This window comes from Gorilla gorilla, chromosome 21 (genome assembly GCF_029281585.2).
Source record: "Gorilla gorilla gorilla isolate KB3781 chromosome 21, NHGRI_mGorGor1-v2.1_pri, whole genome shotgun sequence".
Classification (NCBI taxonomy): Eukaryota; Metazoa; Chordata; class Mammalia; order Primates; family Hominidae; genus Gorilla; species Gorilla gorilla.
The window spans coordinates 69,449,511-69,471,056 of NC_073245.2; the positions used below are offsets into that span (position 1 = coordinate 69,449,511).

The following is a 21,546-nucleotide window of genomic DNA, read 5'->3' on the forward strand; positions in this document are numbered from 1 at the left end:
TGTCATGAGCACAGGAGGGGCAAGGAGTGGCCTGAGTGCTACTTTCCCCAACCCTGTCTTAAAGTAAAGCCACGACATTTGGCATAACTTAGTTCAAACCCAAGGCCAAACAGACCAAGGCCGAGCACAGCTCATGAAGCTAGTTGTGGTGTACGAGTGAGGCATGGGCACTGGCCCTGCCAGCAGGGACTCCAGACCCTGCTCTGTGCTTCCAGGGCTCTTTGATCATGGCTGTCCCAGCAGAAAGTGGCCGGAGCTCCTGTGTATCCTTAGGACTTACTAGCAGGAAAACAAGGAAAGGAAACGAAGGAGGGACTCCCAGCTCCCCTGTCCGTCCAAGCCTGCCCCACCCGCCCCCAAGCAACAGAAAGTGAGCAGGAGACAGCCCGGACGCCAGCACCGGGATTCATCCACCTCCTCAACCTCCTGCTTGGGCCGCAGACAAGTCAGGACTGGTGCTCAGGCTCAGCTCCCGCCTCCACGGGTCATCTGGCAAAGGCGGCTGCTTACCAGGGAGCTGGGTCCAAACGTGGGTGGGGAGAAGGAAGTGCAGGGACCCAGTTTCTCAACCCCAAACCGCACCATCTGAAGAGCACGTGAAGCCCCGGGGGAGGGGGCTGGCGGGCAGGAAAGCGAGCTCCGCGTTGGGTAGCGTGCCGGAGCATGTGCCCCCGCCCCAGCACACACACGGCTGCCGAGAGATTCAACTTGTGTGGCCCCACGGCAGGGCTCCAGCCCAAAACCGGGGGGACGAGCGATTCAAAGGGGCAGGCACGCAGGCGTACACACTCACACTCACACTCAAGGACTCTGGCCTAAGCCTAGGGTGGGGCCCAGGCCTCGGTATTTTTATTTTATTTTTTTCTTAACTTCCAGGAAGGTTTTAGAAGAGCTTCAAACAGGGCCACGAGCCATCCGCGGGAAGGAGGCAGGTTCCCAGCAATGAATTTCTGCCACGGGAAACAGTGAGAGCCCCGTCCTGGGGGCTGTGTAAATGGAGACTTGGGGCTTTGATGAGGAGGCGGTGGGGAAAATCAGAGTGAATTCTAAGCCCGCGATGCCTAGTTCCTCTCCCCCTCATTACCTAGGTGCACCCGATGGAGCTCCAAGACACGGCAGTCTCTGCCGGGATGCAGTTTGCCTACACTTCCCGCCTGGATGATCTGTCACATCCTCTAAGGAGTCTCCGGCCTCCGAGCACCCCCTCGGCACCCACCCTGTTCCTCACCTTTCTTAGAGCAGCCAGAATGATCTTATCACCTGCACCCCACACCACAGCTTGAATCTCTGCAAAGACTTCTGAACATGCTTGGCATGAAGTTCAAACTCAAGACGTGGCTCCCAAGAGAATGCCTGACCCGCCCACCCTCACTCCCCTCCCCTGCTTCAGCCCCCACAGCCTCCTCCCCACTCCCCAAAGGTGCCAGGAAACCCCATAGCACAGGCCTCTGCCCCTGCAGGTCCCACAGCCCAGAGCATCCTCTCCGGACCAGCCTGGCCTAGTGGGCACCCACTGGGCCCAGAGGTCTCAGCTCGCTCGCCACGAAATCTTGTCTGCAGCCCTCGGGATGGGCTGCGTTCCCTAGGCACCACCCTGACTCTGGGTCTGTTACTATGTATGGATGTGAATGGCAACCCCCTCCTTCCTGTCCTAAATTAACACCCCCAAGGGCAGCCTTTGTGTGGGTGTTCGACATTGAATCCCAGTCTTCAAGAGTCCAGCATAAAAGAGGCTTCAAATACAAATGAAGGAATTTGGTTGGTTTTTGATTTGGGAGATCAAAGACCCCTTTGAGAAACCTGGAAAAATGGATCCACTGTCAGAAAAGAAAATACACAGAATCCCTACACACTCTGGGCCACACAGACCCACTGAGGTCCATCCGGGGGCCCCAGGACACCCGCCAGGGGTCAGGAAGCCTTGTCTTAAAAAGGCCACCAACCCCACTGACCTGCCTTCTCCCTTGAAAAGTAAAATGAACATAAATTTCAAGCTAGGCTAGGTGAGGAGGAAGAAGCTATTGGCACTAGAGGGTTAATTTGGGGGTGGGGCTGCTGCTATCCCCTCGCCAGGACCTTTCTCAATAGCCCCCTGCTCCCCTTGGGTGCTTCCTGGGACCAACCGCAGGCCCCGGAGCTGATAAGCAGCTAATAGCTTCCCACATGGTGGCAGGGCAGGTTTGCACCTCAGACCTTTTTCTGCCTTGTGATCAACCTGGAGCCAAGAAGGCTGCAACTCCTGAGCCGGCCCCCAGACGGTTGTGTCCCAGCTCCTCAGCAGGATGAGAGAAGCACTCTGAGGAGGCTGGGGGCAGTAGCTCATGCCTGTAATCTCAGTACTTTGGGAGGCCAAAGTGGAAGGATAGCTTGAGCCCAAGAGCTCGAGACCAGCCTAGGCAATACAGGGAGGCCCTGTCTCTACAAAAAATAGCCAGGTGTGGTGGCATCCATCTATAGTCCCAGCTACCTGGGAGGCTCGAGCTCAGGAGGTCAAGGCTGCAGTAAGCCATGCTCACACCACTGCACGCCAGCCTGGGCAATGGCGTGAGACCCTGTCTCTAAAAAAAAAAAAAAAAAGAAACAAAAAAGAAAAAGAAAATCACTTTGCCAACAAAGATGTATTCTTTCCTATCGCTGCTTTAACAAATTAACCAAGCAAATTATCAAAACAATACAAACGGATTATAGCTCTGTGGCTCTGAAGTCCAACACCAGTCTTAGCAGGTAAATGCAACTGGGGGCTCTAGGGGAGGATCCCTTCCTTGCCTTGTGCAGCTTCTCCAGGCCACCCACATCCCAGGGCTGGTGGCCCTGCTCATCTCCACCCCTCTGGGCTCTGGGCTCACATGGCTCCAACCACAGCTCACAAAAGCTCTCTCCTATAAGGACTGATGGGACCACCCTGCTACACAGAGCCCGCGTATTGGAAGGCCAGCTGATTAGCACTTGTGATTCCAAGGGCAGCCGTAACTCCCCTTTGCCCTGGAGGGTGACACATTCACGGGTTCCAGAGATTAAGACACTGGCATCTTGGAGAGGCTGTTGCCCTGCTCATTGCAAATGGCTTCCTGAAGAGCCAGAGAAACGGCACCCCCGGGCAGCAGCTCCCCTGGCTGGCAGGATGGGATTGGGGATGGGGAGAAAACTGGGCTCCTTGGATCTGGGGGGGTGGCACCCCTCCAGTCCACTGGAAAATGGTTTGTTGTGAGGTTCATTATTCGAAGCTTTGGTTTTAGTCTGGGAGGAGTCCCGATGCATCTTCTGGCAGACTTGACACTGCATGTGCAGGGGGCGTGAGCCAGGCAAGGGGTGTGGGAGGGCTGTCCACAGATGCCCACGGTGCCAGCAGGGCTGCTCCAGGCCAGCCCACCTCCAAAGCTCAAAACCAGAATGCACCTTCTGGGGATCCCAGCACCCCCAGGCCACCAGAGGCTGTCAATGTCGGTTTCCCAATCAGCCTATGGGGAAAGGGATTGCACCCCAGCCACAGCCCCAGTGCCCGGGACAAAGCCAGGCTCCTGTGGGGGCTCCACAAATGCCTGGTGAATTGTCAGAAAGCACCCAATGGGATTGCTGGGGACACCGAAGCTCATCCAGGCCAGGTAGATGGCCCCGGCAATGCCCAACAGGGAAGAGGGCCTGGGGCAAGGGACAACCCAGACCCCAGGGACCCAATCCCAGGGCTGCCAGTTACCTATACTGTGCCCTTAGACAAACGACTGACTTACCCTCTTTGAGCCTCAGTTTTCCCCTCTGTGAAGTGGGAGGCCATCTACCTCAGAGCCTCAGGAACCACACAACATGATGGGCTAAGAGCTGTCTGCTTTAGAGGATCTGCAGAGCACGACCTCCTGGAAGTCTCCTTCGCACAATGCGTTAACTTTACTTATATTTACTGTTAATGTTTGATTTGCTTGCAATAAAAATATTATCTTTAATTTTTTTAAAACTTATATCGTAAATAAACATTTCAAACAAACTGAAAAGTATCGCAAATCATATATTCTTAAAAAACCTACCACCTGGCCGGGTGCAGTGGCTCACGCCTGTAATCCCAACACTTTGGGAGGCCAAGGCAGGTGGATCACTTGAGGTCAGGAGTTTGAGACCAGCCTGACCGACATGGTGAAACGCCGTCTCTACTAAAAATACAAAAATTAGCTGGACACAGTGGTGCACACCTGTAGTCCCAGCTACTCGGGAGGCTGAGGCTGAAGAATCACTTGAATCTGAGAGGCAGAAGTTGCAGTAAGCCGAGATCGCACCACTGCACTGCAGCCTCGGTGACAGAGTGAGACTTCGTCTCAAAAAAAAAAAAAAAAAATGTGTGTGTGTGTATATATATATATATATATAAATAATATTTATCAAGTATTAAAGTTTGCCATGAATTTAAAATATTTTTCATTTATGAAATAAAGATACAGCAAACTCTTCTACCTCCCCACTTCTTCCTCCCCCTCCTTCCATGGGGTAAGCCCCCCAGGGGTCTTCCCATCCATGTTTCAGGGTCTTCCTTCATCTCTGTGTAGCTGCAAGTGCTGCCATGGTTCTGTTTATTTAAATATCTACATGCTTGGTGTTGTGTTATACGAATGTTTTGCTACTTGCATTTCTAAGCTAGTTTATTTTTACAGAATTAAGATGTTCTGTGTAGGGGTGGATTTGGGGGTTTTCTTCCTGCTATATTTGTTCCAGAGCCATCTGGTGAGCACCTGAATGGATTTTGAGTCAGTCCCCTGCCAGGTCCCGCTGGGGCCCTGCTGGGTTCCCGTGGTGGGTCTGTGATCCCTCCCACCTGAGCATACCTGCCACGTTGGCCATCCGCAGGGCTTCCTGGTTCTTGGGCGTCTTGGAGCGGTTCTGGCTGCGCTGTTTGCTCCCCGTGGACCGGATGCTGCGGAAGTGGACCTCCGTGGCCTTGAAGAAAGCCACCATGAAGGGCTGCTTGTTCTGGGGCCCGTGCCGCCCAATCAGGCCCGCCAACTTGGGGTTGATGCTCTGCCCTGGACAGGAAGCAGCCAAGTGCACAGAAGAGTAGTTACAGGAGGGCCACGAGCGGGACAGGGCTGCAGAGACGCTATGCCTCCCGGTTCATTCATGAACTCCTTATTCCTCCATCCAGTAAGTATTTATTGAGTACTCACTCTAGGCCAGGTACTGTTTAAAGAACTTGGAACACAACTGCGAAAGCAGCCAAGAAAACATCCTGTTCTCTGGGTTTCCATGCAAGTGGGGAAGGCAGGCAGGAAATATAAGGGGTGGGGAACCAGGCTGAGGGCTGCGGAAAGTGGCAAGCTAGCGAACCCCATAAGTGCCACTCACATTCCATTGGCCAAAGCAGGTCGTGGTATCTGCCTAATTTCAGGGAGTTGGGGGGCAATCTTGCTCTGTGCCAGGGAAGGTGGGAACAACTGCAAACAACCCTAATGACTATAGGGGCCATCTGAGCAGAGATCTGGGTAATGGTGAGTGAGGGGGCCCAATGGATGTTTGGGAAGAGTGCATTCCAGACAGAGGGAACTGCAGAGGTGAATGCCCAGAGGCAGGAGCAAGGAGGGTGTGTTCAAGGGGCAGGGGCGAGTAGCAGGGACAACTGGGAGGGGCAGTAGGGGCACGAGTCAGGTCGGGTCCTATGGGCAACACGAGCACCTGCCTCAGCCCAGTGTCCTCTGTTGCTGATGTCCTCTAAAATTCACACCCACACAGAGCCTCAGGATGTGACCTCATTTGGAAGCAGGGTCTTTGCAGATGTGCTGTCGTCAGTTAAAATAAGCTCATCCTGGATTAGGATGAGCCTTAATCCAGTGACTAGTGTCCCCATAAGAAGGCCACATAAAGACACAGATGCAGACAGCCTGGGGAAGACAGAGGCCATGAAATGCCAAAGATTGCCAGAAGCCTCTGAAGCCAGAAGAGGCAAGGAGGGATTCCTCCCTAGAGCTTTGTAAGAGGACAACCCTGTGGCACCTTGACTTTAGACTTCTCGCCTCCGGACTGTGAGACAATAAAGCCCTATTGTTTCAAGCCACCCAGTGAGTGGAACTTCGCATCCAGGGCCCTGGTCAGGACACCAAGGTGCTCTACAAGAAGTAAGAACCACTGGGGTGGGATTTTCAGCGGTTTTTATAAGGTCACTCAGGCTGTCCCTGGAGAGCCGACTGCAGGGGTCAACCTGGAAGCAGGGAGACCAGGTGGAGGCAACAGAATGGTCCACGTGGGAGGTGACGTGAGACTGGACCCAGGGCAGTGGGGAGGGAGGCTGGTGAGAAAAGGCCAGTTCCTCAAGAGTTCATTTTTAAAATCCATCTTTAGAATTTATTTTGGTTTTAACTTTTTGTTGTGAAATGATTATAGATTCACAGGAAGTTGAAAGATGATGTACAGGGAGGTCCCAAGTGCCCTTCATCCAGTTTCCCCCAAAGGTGACATCTCGAATAACAAGAACACAGCCTCCAAACCAGGAAGTGGCAGATTTAGGACTGAATTTGGGAAGGGATTATAAAAGGTGTGAGAAAAAGGGGAGTCTCATGAGACTGGCATGCTCTTGGCCCAAGCCCCTGGAAGAAGGGAGGGGCTGTTTACCAAGGTAGGGAAACTGAGGCAATGGAGCATAAGCTGGCAAATAGAGGGTGGAAGACAAAATGCAGTTTCGTTTAGCAGATATTGTCTGAAATCCCTACTTGACACCAAAAGGAAGGTGTCAGGTGGGCAGCAGAGGTCTGGCCTAGGCTTGATCAATTGATCAATTGGAAGAGATGAGCTCTGGGCTAGTGAGGGAGGGAGTCGGGCCCAGGCAGGTTCAAAGCCCTGCCTCTGTCACTTAATGCACAGCTGGGGCTCAGGGCAGAGTTTTGCACACCCTAAGTGCTCAATAAATGCTAGCTCAGGGCAGAGCTTTGCACACCCTAAGTACTCAGTAAATGCTAGCTCAGGGCAGTGGTCCAGACAGTAATGTAAGCTTGGGTGTCCCCAGCGTAGAGATGGCATTTAAAGCCAGAAGACTGGATGAGCTCGCCTGGGGAAAGTGTGTACAGCCTGACAAGCAATGTGAAGGTGGCCTCTGTGTTCCACTGAGAGGTCAGGGGAATGCAACGGAGACTGTGCAGGAGTACCCGGTAAGGAAGGATCTGGAAGACGCTTGGGCAGGAAGAATGGGGACACCAACAGGGTATGGGGTCCCGGAAAACAGGGGAGGAAAATAGAGGGAGCAAACTCCGTGTCCGTTGCTCTGCAGATGGACCTAAGAACACACTCTCTATCCACTGGCTTTGACAATGATGAGGTCATTGGCAAATATGTATGTAATACCATGTCTGGGGGTGATGAGTATTTCAAAGCCAAAAATAAAGCATCCAGTGGAAACAAAGCCTGTTTTACTCATGACAGCACAAGCTCAGAGAGGCTGAATAACCCGCCCAGGGATACCCAGCTTGGAAGCAACAAAGTAGAATCTGAACCCAGATGAGGATGACGGGGAGTTGGGAGGCTGAGCCTCTGCAGATACGGTGCCCCCAAGTTAAGTGGGAGGGGTCAGAGGCCAGCAAAAGCGATGGGCCTGTTCACATCTGGAATTAACTTCACCTGGAGTCCTCCAGACGGGCCAGAAGTCAAGAAACCCAGCCTCCCAGGACCAGATCAGCACCAGGGGGTTCACTTTGGTTTTTTAACAACTAGTGTTTAAAAGAGCAAATTTCCCCCCACCCGCCGCTATTTTACCTTAACTCCCTTTAACGTTTGGCTTTCCTGCATTCTTGAGCGGGGTTTCCCGGAGTTCACCCATCTATAATTTGAATGGTTCTATAAAAGAAACCATTAAAGCTGAGCCCCTAGGAATTGTGTTTCCCCCACTAGAAGGCTTTTAGGGCAAAATAAAAATGCCTGGCCTGAAAAGCTGATGCTGTTCCAGATACCTTAAATCCACGCACTGCAAAAAGTCTCTCTGTACCTCTGAGTGAAGGTGTCTGTCTTGCCTTGGGCAGCTGTCAGGACAGCCACATCCAGGGAGCCACAGCCTGAGCTGAGAAATGTCAGGACAGAGGGGCAAGAAGTGAGTCTCAAGGGTGTTTAAACCCGCATCTGCCACTAACCAGCCTGTGTGGGCTGAGAGAGGCAAGTTGTATGCTGGGGCCTGAATTTCCTCATCTGTAAAATGGGGATGATGCCATGAGACTCACCTGTCCCCACTTTCCGTGATAGCCAACCGGATTTTCATTAAGGCAGTTGTGCCTTACATAGCCTCCACCCTGGCCTTAGAGGTGGGGCCTGTGGTTTAATAAAAGGCAACTAATCCTCTGGCTACAGTGATTAGTTCAGGGATGAGCACATGACCCATTCTGGCCAATAAATGAAGGAGAAGTATCCTGGAGGTTTCTGGAAAAGAAGCCTCCCACTCTAGTGTCCAGAAGGAAGCCTGCCCTCTCTCTCTCTCTCTCTCTCTCTCTCTCTCTCTCTCTCTCTCTCTCTCTCTCTCTCAACAGGATTGAGGGAGGAGGGATAGATGGAGCCACAGAAACAGCCACCATCTGGCAACCACAGGTGACCATGTTTCCAAAGAGGCCACCCTGGTAGAAGGCAGAACAGAGACCAGGTCTCTCCTGACATTGCTAAGTCACTGGATCAAGCCAGCCCTGAAGCCCGCATTCTCACCCCAGCCACTAAGATGAAAAACCCTTCGATTGCTTAGTCTGAACTGGTATTTTGGGTTGTTCTTGCCCCTTTCCTAGAGACTTGGGGACAGGGAGCATGGTGCCAGCCATCTGGGACCTGACATGGAACAGGTGCTCTGAGGACAGATATGGAATCTTCCCCTTTGTCACCAAGTTTGGAAAAAGGTTCAGGTTTTTAACCTAAAGGCTGAACAACACCACAGCAGACACTTATTCACCTTCAACAACAACAACAACAAAGGGATGCAGAAAATGCACTGGCAATTCCTAAAAAAAGTTTAATATGTAGTCTTCACATGACCCAACAATTCCACTCCTAGGCGTGTACCCACGAGAACTGAAAACACGGGTTCACATGAAAAACTTGTACACAAGAGTTGGCAGCAGCATTATTTATGATGGCCAAAAAGTGGAAACAACCCGATGTCCATTAACTAATGAATGGATAAACAAAATATGGTGAATCCATATAGTGGAATATTGTTTGCCATAAAAAGGAGTCATTTTCTGATCCATGCTACAACACGGACAAACCTTCAACTCGTTACACGAAATGGAAGAAGCCAGATACAAAAGCCACACATTGAATGATCCTATTTCTATGAAATGTCCGGAACAGGTAAATCCATAGAAACAGAAAGTAGCTTACTGGTTGCCTAGAGCTAGGGGTTGGGGGAGTAGGGAGTGGCTCTTAAGGGATATTTCGGAGTGATGGAAACGTTCTAGAATCAGACAATGGGATGGCTGCACAACAATGAGAATATACTAAAAAAAAAAAAAAATCACCAAATTGCACTCTTTGAAATGGTGAGTTTTATGTTAGGAAAATTAGATCTCACATTTTTTAAAAAACTAAAAAGCAAAACAGGGGTGGGAATGTCCCACTCACTGTGCCTTAGAGGGACAGTTTGTATGAATAAACAGTAAGGATGCCTACCGCAGTGTCTGGCTGTTTACCCAATAAATGCCTGCCTCCCCAGCAGCAGACTGGGAGCTCATGGCCCACCCCATCCTCAAGACAGCCCCAGGGCAGATGCTGCAACCTCACTTTGCAAAGGAGGAACAAGACTCTGAGTGAGGAAGGCCTTTGAGCTGGTCCATGGCAAGGCCAAGATTCGAACCCTGGTCTGTCAAAACCAAAGCCTGCATTCTCTGCCACGACAACCACAAGCCCTCGTGCTGCAAACACACCCAAGGCCTCCCTTCCGTCTGGGTTTACAGTCGGTACTCAACTAGGGTCAAGGCTCCCCAGAAGGGGGTGGGACCTACACGTGAGCTTGGAGGTCAGCACCCCAGGGGTGGGGAGGGGACAACTTCCAACAGCTAGGTCTTTTTGTCCCTGTTATTCCTTGAAATGTCAAATGCCTGACTATAGTCATTTGGAAGAAATTGGACTGAAATACTCTGAACTCAGTTATCTGACTTTTTCTTGGGGTACAGGGGGCTCTGAAAACAATACCTGATGACTGCAAACAGAGGAAATCACAGAGAAGAACGTAGGCCCTGGAACATCTTGCTCAGAGCCCATTTGCGGGCAGCGACCTCCCATCCATCCCCAGGCGCCAGCACCGGCTATACAATTTGCAAGGCCCGGTGCAAAATGAAAATGCGGGACCTCTTGTTCAAAAGTGATTCATCATTTCAAGGTGGGGGCAGCAGAAGCAAACCCAGCACAGGGCCCTTCTAGGTTCACCCACACCTGTGAGGCTGGCCCCATCACACACGCGTGACGCAAGAGACAGGGTGCGATTCCACATGATTGGGACTGCACCGTCAATCCTGTTTCATATCACTCTGCCCTTTATGTAATATATTGCAGACATATTTCCACGTCGATGAAACACACACTGACCTTCTCCCTGGTGGCCACAGAGGAGCTCCCCATCTGGAAACACTGAGACAGAAGCATCCTTTGCCTCGTGCTCTTCTCCTAACGTAGGTTCTGTGTCCCAGGCTTGAACGACTAACTTGTTTTTTCATTGATTAATTCATTCAGCAACTGTTTATTGAGCACCTACTGTGTGCCAGGTGCTGGGGCACATCGGTGAATGAGAACGCGACCACCCTGGGGGCTGACTGGTGAGGGAGATCAGCTCAGGGGTGTACAGTGCTGTGTCTGATGGTGGCAAGGACTAGGAAGAACCTAGGACAGGGTGGCAGGGACAGGACAGTGGGGCACAGTGTACAGGGCGGAGTGAGCCATGGGAGGCTTTGGGGAGGGAATGTTCCTGGCAGAGGGAATGGCACATGCCAGGTTCATGAGAAATACACGGTGTGTGTCAGCACAGTGAAGAGGCCAGTGAGGTTGGAGAAGTGAGCCAGGAACCAGAGGGGTTGAGGCTGGAGATAGTGAGCGAGGAACCGGAGGGGGTGAGGCCAGAGAGAGTGAGCGAGGAACCGGAGGGGGTGAGGCTGGAGAGAGTGAGTGAGGAGCCCGATGGGGTGAGGCTGGAGAGAGTGACCGAGGAGCCCAATGGGGTGAGGCTGGAGACAGTGAGCGAGGAACCAGAGGGGGTGAGGCTAGGTAGAGTGAGTAAGGAGCCCGATGGGGTGAGACTGGAGAGAGTGAGTGAGGAGCCCAAGGGGGTGAAGCCGAGGTGGGGATGGGGCTGGGTCACCTGGGGTCTCCCAGCCCAGCGGGGGATTTGGGCAGGGGGCGACGTGGCCAGGGTTCTGTGGTGGGAGACCCATTCTGAATGCCGTGTGGGGAACCAACAAGGCTGGGAGAGAGAGTGGTGGTCCAGAAGCGCATCCGCTCCTGCCCGCCCCTCCTCCAGGCCCCATCATGCTCAGGGCCGGCCTCCCTGGGACCCTCACACATACTACCCTCCTCCTCCAACAAGCTCAACAACTTAGGGGAAGGATGGTCTCCTGCACCCACTGCTCCTGCACAGAAGCCAGCTTTAACGCTGGCTCCAAAGCTTGTTCACCAGACAGGCCACAGCCAGCATGGTGGGCCTGCCCACTCCAGCGCAGTGGGCATCGAGGCTGCCTCGGGCATGGTGGGATGTTTAGCAGCACCCTTGGCCTCTTCTCACTAATGCCAGTAGCACCTCTCCATGTCATGACAACCAAATATGTCTCCAGACATTGCTACATGTCCCCTGGGAGGAAAACCATCCCTGGTCAAGAGCCATGGCTGTAAAAACACACTCCCTAAACAAGCCAAGAAAGGAAGATGTGTAAAGGTGAGTCATCGCAGCCGAGTCTGACCTACAAAACCCAAGAGAGAATGTAGTGCTTTATCAAGAAGAGATTAATGAACTTAGAAGGTGCATCATGAAGCATCAACCAGTGCCTGAAGATTCATTTACTGAACACATGTTCATGCCTTGGGTACTGAGCCCAGCACTACCGTGTGCTCTGGGGTGCTCCAGCGGCAAGACATTTACTTTGATTATTTGTATTTAAATGTCCTGGACAAGTCACACTGGCTAGGGAGCCAGCCTGCATCTGTAAGGCATAGGGGCGAGGTGAGTGAACAAATTGATGTAGGCAGGAAGGCAGGACCTGCATCATATTTTAACCATAAAATCTGTATCTTTGAGAAAGTTTGAAAATATATTTTAGCAGAGGTTTAATAGTTTTTTTTTAAAGCCTGCAGATTTGCCCAAGAATAGCAGATTTTGAAAAAAAACAAAACAAAACAGGGTGCCTGATTGAATTTGAATTTCAGATAAACATATAATGTTTGCAATACGGGGGACATGCTGAACTAAGCGATTCTTTGTTGTTTGTCTAAATTCAAATTTAACTCGGCATCTTGTATTCTATCTGCCAAGACATTCTCCTTAAGGGTGGGATAGAAAGGCTTTCCTGTGGTATAATAACTGAGCCCTCTGCAGGCTGCAGCTGCCAAGTGGGAAAGGGGCCCGGCCTACCTGAGGGGCCCAGAGGTCATGGCTTTGCTGGTTTCTTCATTGGGACTCAGTGCTTGTCTCTCTGTGGTGTGTTTTGTTGCTTTTGGAAGTCTTAGTTTTTAAGTTACCATACAGTAAAATCGACCCCTTTTGGTATGCCCATCTGTAAGCACTAGCGCGTGCACAGATGCTGGTACCCAGCTTCAATCGGGATACAGAACAGCTCCACGCCACAAAGAACTCTCTGAGCTGCCTTTTAGCTCAGTGGCTCCCAACTGGGGTGATGCTGCTCCCCAAGAGACATGTGGCAATGTTTGAGACATTTTTGGTTGTCATAACTGAGCAGTTGCTACTGGCATTGAGTGAGTGGAGGCTAGGGAAGCTGTCAACATCCTACGATGCATAGGACGGCCCCCAACTGAGAACTACCCAGTAGTGCCAAGGCTGGGAAACTCCGCTTTGTAGTCACATGGCTCCCACCGCCGGCCTCTGGCAAACACTGACCCACTCACATCACTATAACTGCATTTTCTAGATATTTCATACCAATGGACTCCTGCACTCTTTTGCATTGGCTTATTCCAACCTGCATGATACCTTTGAGATCATCCACATAGCTGCATTTCAATAGTTCATTCCTTTTTGCTGTATGTAAGTAGCATAATTTGTTTATCCATCCATCTGGTGGCTTCCAGCTTTGGTGATTATGCATATAATGAGAGACATCGTGTGCAGGTTTTGGGGTGAACTTACCTTGGCATTTTTCTGATGTAAAGCAGAAATTGAGTCCTTTACATTGCCAAAACCAGCCCTTTGCATGCTGTAGGCGCCCTCTGTTCACAAAGCATCACAGCTACTATTGTCTGAAGAGGCCAGGAAAGCTGTCTGACCAGACCTTTGCTCCGATGGTCCAGAGCAGATTGGAGAAGGCCCAATCATTGCAGGGAGGTGAGGCAGAAGCGGCTGGTGTGGACCCCACAGCCATGCCCAGCCCCGTCGTGCCTGGCCTTCCTCCATCCATGAACGCTGCACATTAGACCCTTTCCAGCATCCCCTGCAGCTCCTGCTGGGGATGGATGCTGCAGGCTTCTCAGAAGTGTCTTCTCCCCAAAAAAGGCAGGCACATGATGAGATAAACATCCTCCCTCCTTGCCTACTGCATTTTCCTTCCATGCTTGCGGACATGGAGGCAGCCACATTGCCAACCATGATGAGAGAGCCTCAGGACAAAATGTCAACACTGTCAAGGTGATGGGGCCAGAAGGGAAAAAGCCTCGAGTCTGTTGATACTCTAGCCCAGGGGCCAACAAACTACAGCCTGCAGGCCATATCCAGCCCACTGCCTGTTCTTGCAAATAAAACTTTATTGGAACACAGTCGATGCACAGTCAGGAACGCACGATCTGTGGCTACTCTCACACTAAACAGCAGGCAAAAACAAACGCCTGACCCTCAAAGCCTAAAATATCTACTCTCTGATACTTTACTGAAGGTGAAAACCTTTGCTGACCCTGACTCTAACCCACCCTAGATCCACTCACTTCCAGACTTGCAGGGAAAACCATCAGTGTCCTCATGAGATAAGACATCATTATTTTCTATTATTTGCCAGTATAAGTATTCTGGGTACAGTTGATTCCATCGTTGCTTCTCAACAAAAATGAAAACCCACCAATGTATACCAAGCACCGTGCTAAGCCCGTTCCATGCATCGCTCCTCGCTGGAATCTCCCAAGGTAGAACTGTGACCCCACATTTACAAAGGAGGAAAGCAAGGTCACAGGCGCAAAGTCACCTACCAGGGACCCAATGCTAGGGAGTACAGAGATGGAGTCCACACCCTGGCCTAGCCGACTGGAGCCTGTGAGCTCGACCCCTGCACTATCTGCCAATGAGTCCAGGTGATGGCAGGGAAAAGGATCCCCCAAAATTCAGAGAGACTGCCCAGGCATAGATGTAGGTGACCTACGGGGACCCCAAAGGTAGGAGGGATTCACTGAGGCATAGAGGGAAAGGCCTTCTAAAAGGAGCCTGGTGGAGATAGGACTCAGAGTGAGCTGAGGACAGGGCCCAGCCGTGCATCCTGGCACCGCTGGCAAACCCCAGACGACTTGAGCAAAATCGGCATGGCCAGCCCGAGGAACCCAGCGAACTCTGCGGAAAGACCCTGGAGAGCAGGCAGGGAGCACAGTGAGGCCCCTTGGTAAAGGAGGGGATGCAGCCCACCCACACCGCACAGGGGTGGCATCTCGGTTTCCTTGTGGCTTCTTTGTTTTCCAGGCCCAGGGCTACAGGCTACCCTTCCAAGGCCCACAGCACAAGAATGTTTCTCATTAATTGTGAAAAACACATTCACTCCAGCCATTTCTCTGGGTGGACCAAGGCCCAAGTGACAAGTGAGAACTTAGTTAACACTTGTGACATCTGCCTGGCCCCAATTACCCAATTCCGCCCTCCCCATTCCTGCCGTCCCAGCCCTGGAAGGACCGATCCCAGCCACTGGGTCATCAGGCTTGCTCTTTTCTCTCCCTCTCCGGCTTCTGGACAAACAGGATGTGAAGCAATCGCATGAAGCGAAGGCACCTTGGAGCCAGCTGCGCCGTGGGCGGCATCGCTCACCAGCCTTGGCTTTGTGGGGCTTAGCTTCTGCAGCCGCCGCAGGCGAGTGGCTCACCTCCTGGCTCCTTCCTCAGCTGCCACAGCTGAGCGTCACACTTGGACAGCACATGCCCTTCAATCCTTTAAATGCTCTGCAATCCCATCCAATTCAATCTGGAGTGAGCATGAAGTGAGACACGTGCTCTCGTGTGTCACAGGAGAGACGCTCAGGGCTCTCTGCATGCAGATAGCCAAAATGCACATGCTCCTGACCCCCAGCAGACTTACTTCAGGAAACAAAGATGGGGTGCAGGAGGGAGAGAGATGCCCTATGACCTTGGAGCTCAGGGGATGGAGAGCCAGCCTTTACTGGAGCTGGAGAAAAGGGTCCCCAACGAGGGAGTATAACATGAGGCAGACAAGGGCTCCCCGATCATCTTCTTGGATCTGAGAGGCAGGGCTGATTGACATGGCCCTCCTGAGTCGCGAGTGATTTCTTCTGCAAACAAGGAAGAGGAGGGAGACACCATGAACCAGGACAAAAGGCTGCAGTCCCTTTCTTGGGACAAATGACCTGGTGCTTCCATGTCTGCAAGGACGACAGTCTCCCCAGCCCAAACCAGTCTTCATCTCTCTGCAGCAGGCTTTGCGGGTAGAAGACGGCACAAGGAAAATGGGCGTATTGATTTGTAGAGCAGCAGGAAGCCCTTCTGAACCATACTCAGAGCCTCAGACCTCATGTGCATGGCTTCACCCCTGCCCTTCAGTACATGGTCTCTCGTTCCTGGTTGGCCTCCTCCTAGAAGAATGTGAGCAACACAACAGCCAAATCTTCATTTTGTTCAAGGCTGTGCCCCTGCTGCTTTGAACAGTCCTTGGCTCATTGTAGGGGCACAACAGTCCTTGGCTCATTGTTTGTTGAGTGAATAACTGTGCTTCCAACATAGGTGGAGAGGCTATTTGCTGTAGGAAACTTGTTCTAACAACCAGATGCGGGGGTGGGGGAAGACCATCATTCATCATTCACTCCCCATGCTGGGATGCAGGGCCCACGAAAACACTATAATGTCTCTTAAAATCGGAAGATAAAACATGAACTTTTAGTGTCTAAGAAAGTTTTGGTTTTTAATTCAAAGCTGGGCACCCGCAATTCCAGCTACTCAGGAGGCTGAGGCTAGAGGATCACTTGAGCCTGGACAGCCTGGGCAACATAGCAAGACCCCATCTCAAAAATAATCTTAATTTTTAATTCACCCAGAATTATAATATTCATCTTGATATCAACATGGCCATAAAACATACTTTTTAATTTAATTTTTTTTTTTTTGAGACAGAGTCCCACTCTGTTGCCCAGGCTGGAGTGCGGTGGTATGATCTCGGTTCACTGCAACCTTCACCTCCCGGGTTCAAGTGATTCTCCTGCGTCAGCCTCCCGAGTAGCTGGGACTACAGGCGCACACCACCACACCTGGCTAACTGTTGTATTTTTAGTAAAGACGGGGTTTCACCATGTTGCCCAGGCTGGTCTCAAACTCCTGACCTCGTGATCTGCCCGCCTCAGTCTCCCAAAGTGTTGGGATTATAGGCATGAGCCACCGCACCCGGCCCTAATTTTTTTTTTTTTTGTAATGGAGGGAGGAGCCCATAGAAGTCAAGGGCAGCCCTGGTCACTTCTGCAAAGGGGGCTCCCACAGTGAGTCCTGCAAGAAGCCTACTGTCTTCTGAGTGCTTTTTAGAAACACTTTCCTTCCCAGGTGAAAAGCCAGGTAAGATCTAACATGTTAGAGGGTCCTGGGGTCTCTACCTCTGGACGGCCAGGCTGGGTCCCCTGCAGGGGCTCATCTGCCCCTCCAAACCCCATCCTGAGGCTGCAGCCTGGTGAACACATTCCTTGGAAGATTTTCCAGCAAAGAGGAAGGGAGTTGGAATCACAATCCTCTGGCCAAAGCCCAGGTCTACACCTGGGAGTCATGAGAAAGTTCCCCAGCCTTCTCAGCTTCTATTTCCTCATCTATAAAATGTTGGTGATATCAATTGTGCTACCTGGGCAGGATTATTGAGAGAACTAAATAAATCAACAATTAGAACATCTAACATTCATGAGCACAGACAGGGTGCTGGGCCCAGGATTCAACATGTTCTGAGAACTCACTTTCTTCTTCCAGCCGCCTACAGAATCTGTGATGGTATTATGTTCATGGAACAGACAAAGGAACAAGACCCCAAGAAGTTGGAGTAGCTGCTGAGACCACACAAAGGTGACTGAGGAGCTGTGCTATGACAGGGCCAGGGGTGCCAGAGTATGTGTGTGCAGGGGTTGCTAGTCCATCCTGCTTCTAAAAGCTGCACCCACACTGGCAGTTCAGGGCCTGGCTTGTAGGGAGGGTTCCCCTGCCTTAAGGCCAAAAGGTGGAGGAGCCCCGAGCTGCAGGATTCCCTCCACTCAAAGGTGCCTCTCCTCTCCTCTCCTCTCCCCTCCTCTCCTCTCCTCTCCCCTCCTCTCCTCTCGCTCTCCTCTCCCCCTCCTCTCCTCTCGCTCTCCTCTCCCCCTCCTCTCCTCTCGCTCTCCTCTCCCCCTCCTCTCCTCTCCTCTCCCCTCCTCTCCTCTCGCTCTCCTCTCCCCCTCCTCTCCTCTCCTCTCCCCTCCTCTCCTCTCGCTCTCCTCTCCCCCTCCTCTCCTCTCGCTCTCCTCTCCCCCTCCTCTCCTCTCCTCTCCTCTCCCCTCCTCTCCTCTCACTCTCCTCTCCCCCTCCTCTCCTCTCCTCTCCTCTCCCCTCCTCTCCTCTCCTCTCCCCTCCTCTCCTCTCCTCTCCTCTCCCCTCCTCTCCCCCTCCTCTCCTCTCGCTCTCCTCTCCCCCTCCTCTCCTCTCCTCTCCCCTCCTCTCCTCTCACTCTCCTCTCCCCCTCCTCTCCTCTCCTCTCCTCTCCCCTCCTCTCCTCTCGCTCTCCCCTCCTCTCCTCTCACTCTCCTCTCCCCCTCCTCTCCCCCTCCTCTCCTCTCCCCTCCTCTCCTCTCGCTCTCCTCTCTATCCTCTCCTTTCTCACAGGGCTCTGGGCAGTGCTAGATTCACCCCGGGTCTCTGACACCAGCATCCAGCATGGGCTGTAGGACACAGCCAGTCCATGGGTGGGAAGCACAGCCTGGGGGCTGGAACAAGTGGAGAGGCTGCCTCTCCTCTCTTCTGTATTAAGGGAAAGACAAACAGACTCCAGCCCTCATTCCTGTAGCACCAGCCCATCCCCAGGGAGATGAGACCAGGCTCCCCGCTCGGCCTCCTCCTGATGAGCTGCAGGTGCCTGGGAGTTTATAGGCTTCTCCCCGCGAGGGCACGCTGGCCTGGAGCAGAGCCCCAGCTGCGGCTGCTCCGCATGGTGACTCACAGGAGGGCCCAGCTGGGAGGAAGAGGGAAAAGAAGCACGCTTCCTGGGTGGTCTCAGAAGGGCACCTCCGCACTTTGACCTCAAGACCCCCCACCACCCGTGGCCAGATGGGAGGGAAGGAGGACGCCATCTGGGCTTTGGAGTTTTGGAGACCACTGGCAGGCAGGGGCTCATGTGGGGTTAAACACCAGCCTTCTGAAAGAAGGTCTGCGATGGCTGCGCCCCACTAGAATGGAAACACGCTGGCCCAAATTACTATCCTCCACATGCCCATTGTGTGCATGAGAAAAGCAAGGCCCCAGGAGGTGTCCGGGCTCCAAATTCCAGTAGCTGCTGGGGGCTCCTCTCCACCCACGCACAGTGTAACTGCCTAGTGGTTGCAAGGTTCAGGTGACCCTGTCTCTACCCCTTCTGGATGATGACATGGGCGCTGCTGCCTGGGCACCTGTCTTCTCTGGGTGCTGGTGCAGGCAGGATATCCTCTGAGTTAATATCAGTAAGAGGTCCCCAGGGTAGGGACCAGGGTCTCTGCAGCCAGCTTGGGGCCAGGCACAAAGCAGGTGTGCACTGATCTGTCGGATGCACACCGCCTCCCACAGGCCCTGCTGCCCTTCCCCGTGCAGGATCTGGCAGGGGAGGGTTGAGACCCAGAACCCGAGGGGTACCTGTCAGCCCAGGCACCATCTCGTAAACAGGCTGCCCTAAGCACCGTGCACGGCTTTGCCAGAGTGTTGTCACTGGGCCAGGCCTCAAGTTACCCAAGTCTTATTTTAAAAGGTGGCTAAGGAATAAAAAACTACGTATTGGGTGCAGTGTACACTACTTGGCTGACAGGAGCACTAGAATCTCAGACTTTATGATTTGCCCATGGAAACAAAACCACATGTACCCCTAAAGCTACTGGGGAAAAAGGGCATATTCCTGGGCGCATCGTCAGAGATCCCCCACGGTGGGTCTGAAATGGAGCTCAGGCACCCGCATGTGCAGTTTGCCCCCTAGGGTGACCCTGATGGACACCAGGCTTGAGATCCTCCACGGTAGGGAAAACAAAGCATTTTCACAGCCATGATGTCTCGAAAATCCTGGACTCACTTGCTCTTTAGCTCATCCCCAAGAGGTCCAAAACTCCACACAGCCAACTGGCCATTATACACTTTGCCCCTCCCTGACAGTCCGAGTGGGTGATCCTCCCCTGACTTGGGCAACCACACAAAACTCACTGCCTGGGCGCGCACAGCACCTGGACAAGCCAAGTCACTGGGCGGTGGCACCACACCCGGCCCCCAGGGCCCTGCCCAGGAGGAGCAAAGATGGTGTCCCGGAGTCAGAGGGGGTCAGGGACACAGCATCTAATCCTTGATCTGACTCTAGATAGCAACCTGCAGCCACTAGGCTGCAAGGACTGGAGAGGGTCTCAGGTGGGCTCTGAAATATGGAGCCCCGGCGGGTTCTCAGGAGCCTCCATTTCCTGCCTGCACCACGGGGATGTGAGCCATAGCATCTACCTTGCTGGGTAATTGTGAGGATCACAAGAGACAGTGGTGCTTCGTAGCAACCACACACTGAGCAATTAAACTCTTCGCTTGCATGAGCTCATCTAATCCCTCACAACCACCCTTGGAGATGGAAACTATTATTAACCCCATTTTCCAGATGAGACACATTAAGTGACTCACCCTAGGTCACAAGGCCAGAAATAGCAGGGCTAGGATTTGAACCTGGGGAGCCTGGCTCGGGAGCCTGAGCTCTAACCATCAGGCAGCACTGCCTCCACCAATGCTGAGCCTTTCTCCATAACCTGGACAATGGGGGAGTAGGTGCTGGAGGTGAAAGGGGCAAAAGGACTCTGACTGTGTCTGGGGGGAATGATGAGGGCAGGACTGGTAGTAAGAGGAGCTGGCCACAGGGCTGGCGTCAATTAAGACAAAATCACCTGAGCCAGCAGAACAGGCAAGACAGAGAAGCACAGAACCCACTGGGACCCAGTTGGAAGGTTTCCCCAACATCTACAAGTCCACAGAAATGTGTTACTAAAAATAGAAAAATTAGCCGGGTGTGGTGGCGGGCGCCTATAGTCCCAGCTACTCAAGCAGCTGAAGCAGGAGAATCGCTTGAACCTGGGAGGCGGAGGTTATAGTGATTCGAGATCGTGCCATTGCACTCCAGCCTGGGTGACAGAGACTCCATCTCAAAAAAAAAATAAAACTACAAATAGACAATGCCACCTCAGGAATTGGTCCTAGAGCTACACTCAAACGAAAAATGACCTACACACCAAGGTTTCCCACTGAAGCCCTGTTTGTGAGACCAAAAGACTAGAAAACACCTAGGCATCCATCCCAGGAGAGCTGGGTACGTCAGTTTTGGTGATGATGATGACGAGGATGATGACTGCTCTCCTTTACATGTGTATTACAGTTAGGTCCTGTTCTAAGCCTCATTACTCAAAGCATGGTCCAGGGACCAGCAGCTTCTGTCACCTGGTGGCTGTCTGAGAACACAGACTCCTCTGCCCCAGGCCAGCTGAATCAGAATCTGCATTTTACCAAGATGCCTGGGAAAATCCTACGTGCATTAAGGCACTATTTTTAAAAACTCTTCCCATAATAACCCATTACATCTTGTAACAACCCAATGGCCCAAATCCTCTCATCACCTGCATGCTGGATGAGAAAGCCCAGGCTCTGACAGGTTAGGGAAATTGTCCAACGTCACACAGTGTGTGGGTGGCAGAGCTACATGGACACAAAACACATGGAACAAGGAAGCTCTTTAATGGCTGACAGGACCAATCTCCGAGATAAGTCAGCTGGAGAACACTGTATATGCCAGGCCACCATTTATGGGAGAGGGGAAAAACAGAAAGCCGAATCTCCATGTAATTGCTGAAATACCCAGAGAGCATCTCTGAAAAGACAGAAACAGCAGTTGTCCCTGGGAAGTGGAACTCAGCAGCTGGAGAAGAAAGTGGGAGGGAAACTATTTAGTGTTACACATGTATTGCTCATAGCTCCAAAGGCAAACATTGTGAAGGTGTT

General features: G+C 52.2%; 1 protein-coding gene across 1 annotated transcript in view; it reads right to left on the minus strand.

Moving 5' to 3' along the window:
* BMP7 (bone morphogenetic protein 7) overlaps positions 1 to 21,546 on the minus strand; it is a 95,904-nt gene that overhangs the window by 10,163 nt on the left and 64,195 nt on the right. Inside the window, exon 4 of the mRNA XM_031005002.3 lies at positions 4,809 to 5,006. Coding sequence (XP_030860862.1) covers positions 4,809 to 5,006 — 198 coding nt within the window. The remainder of the gene's footprint in view (positions 1 to 4,808; positions 5,007 to 21,546) is intronic.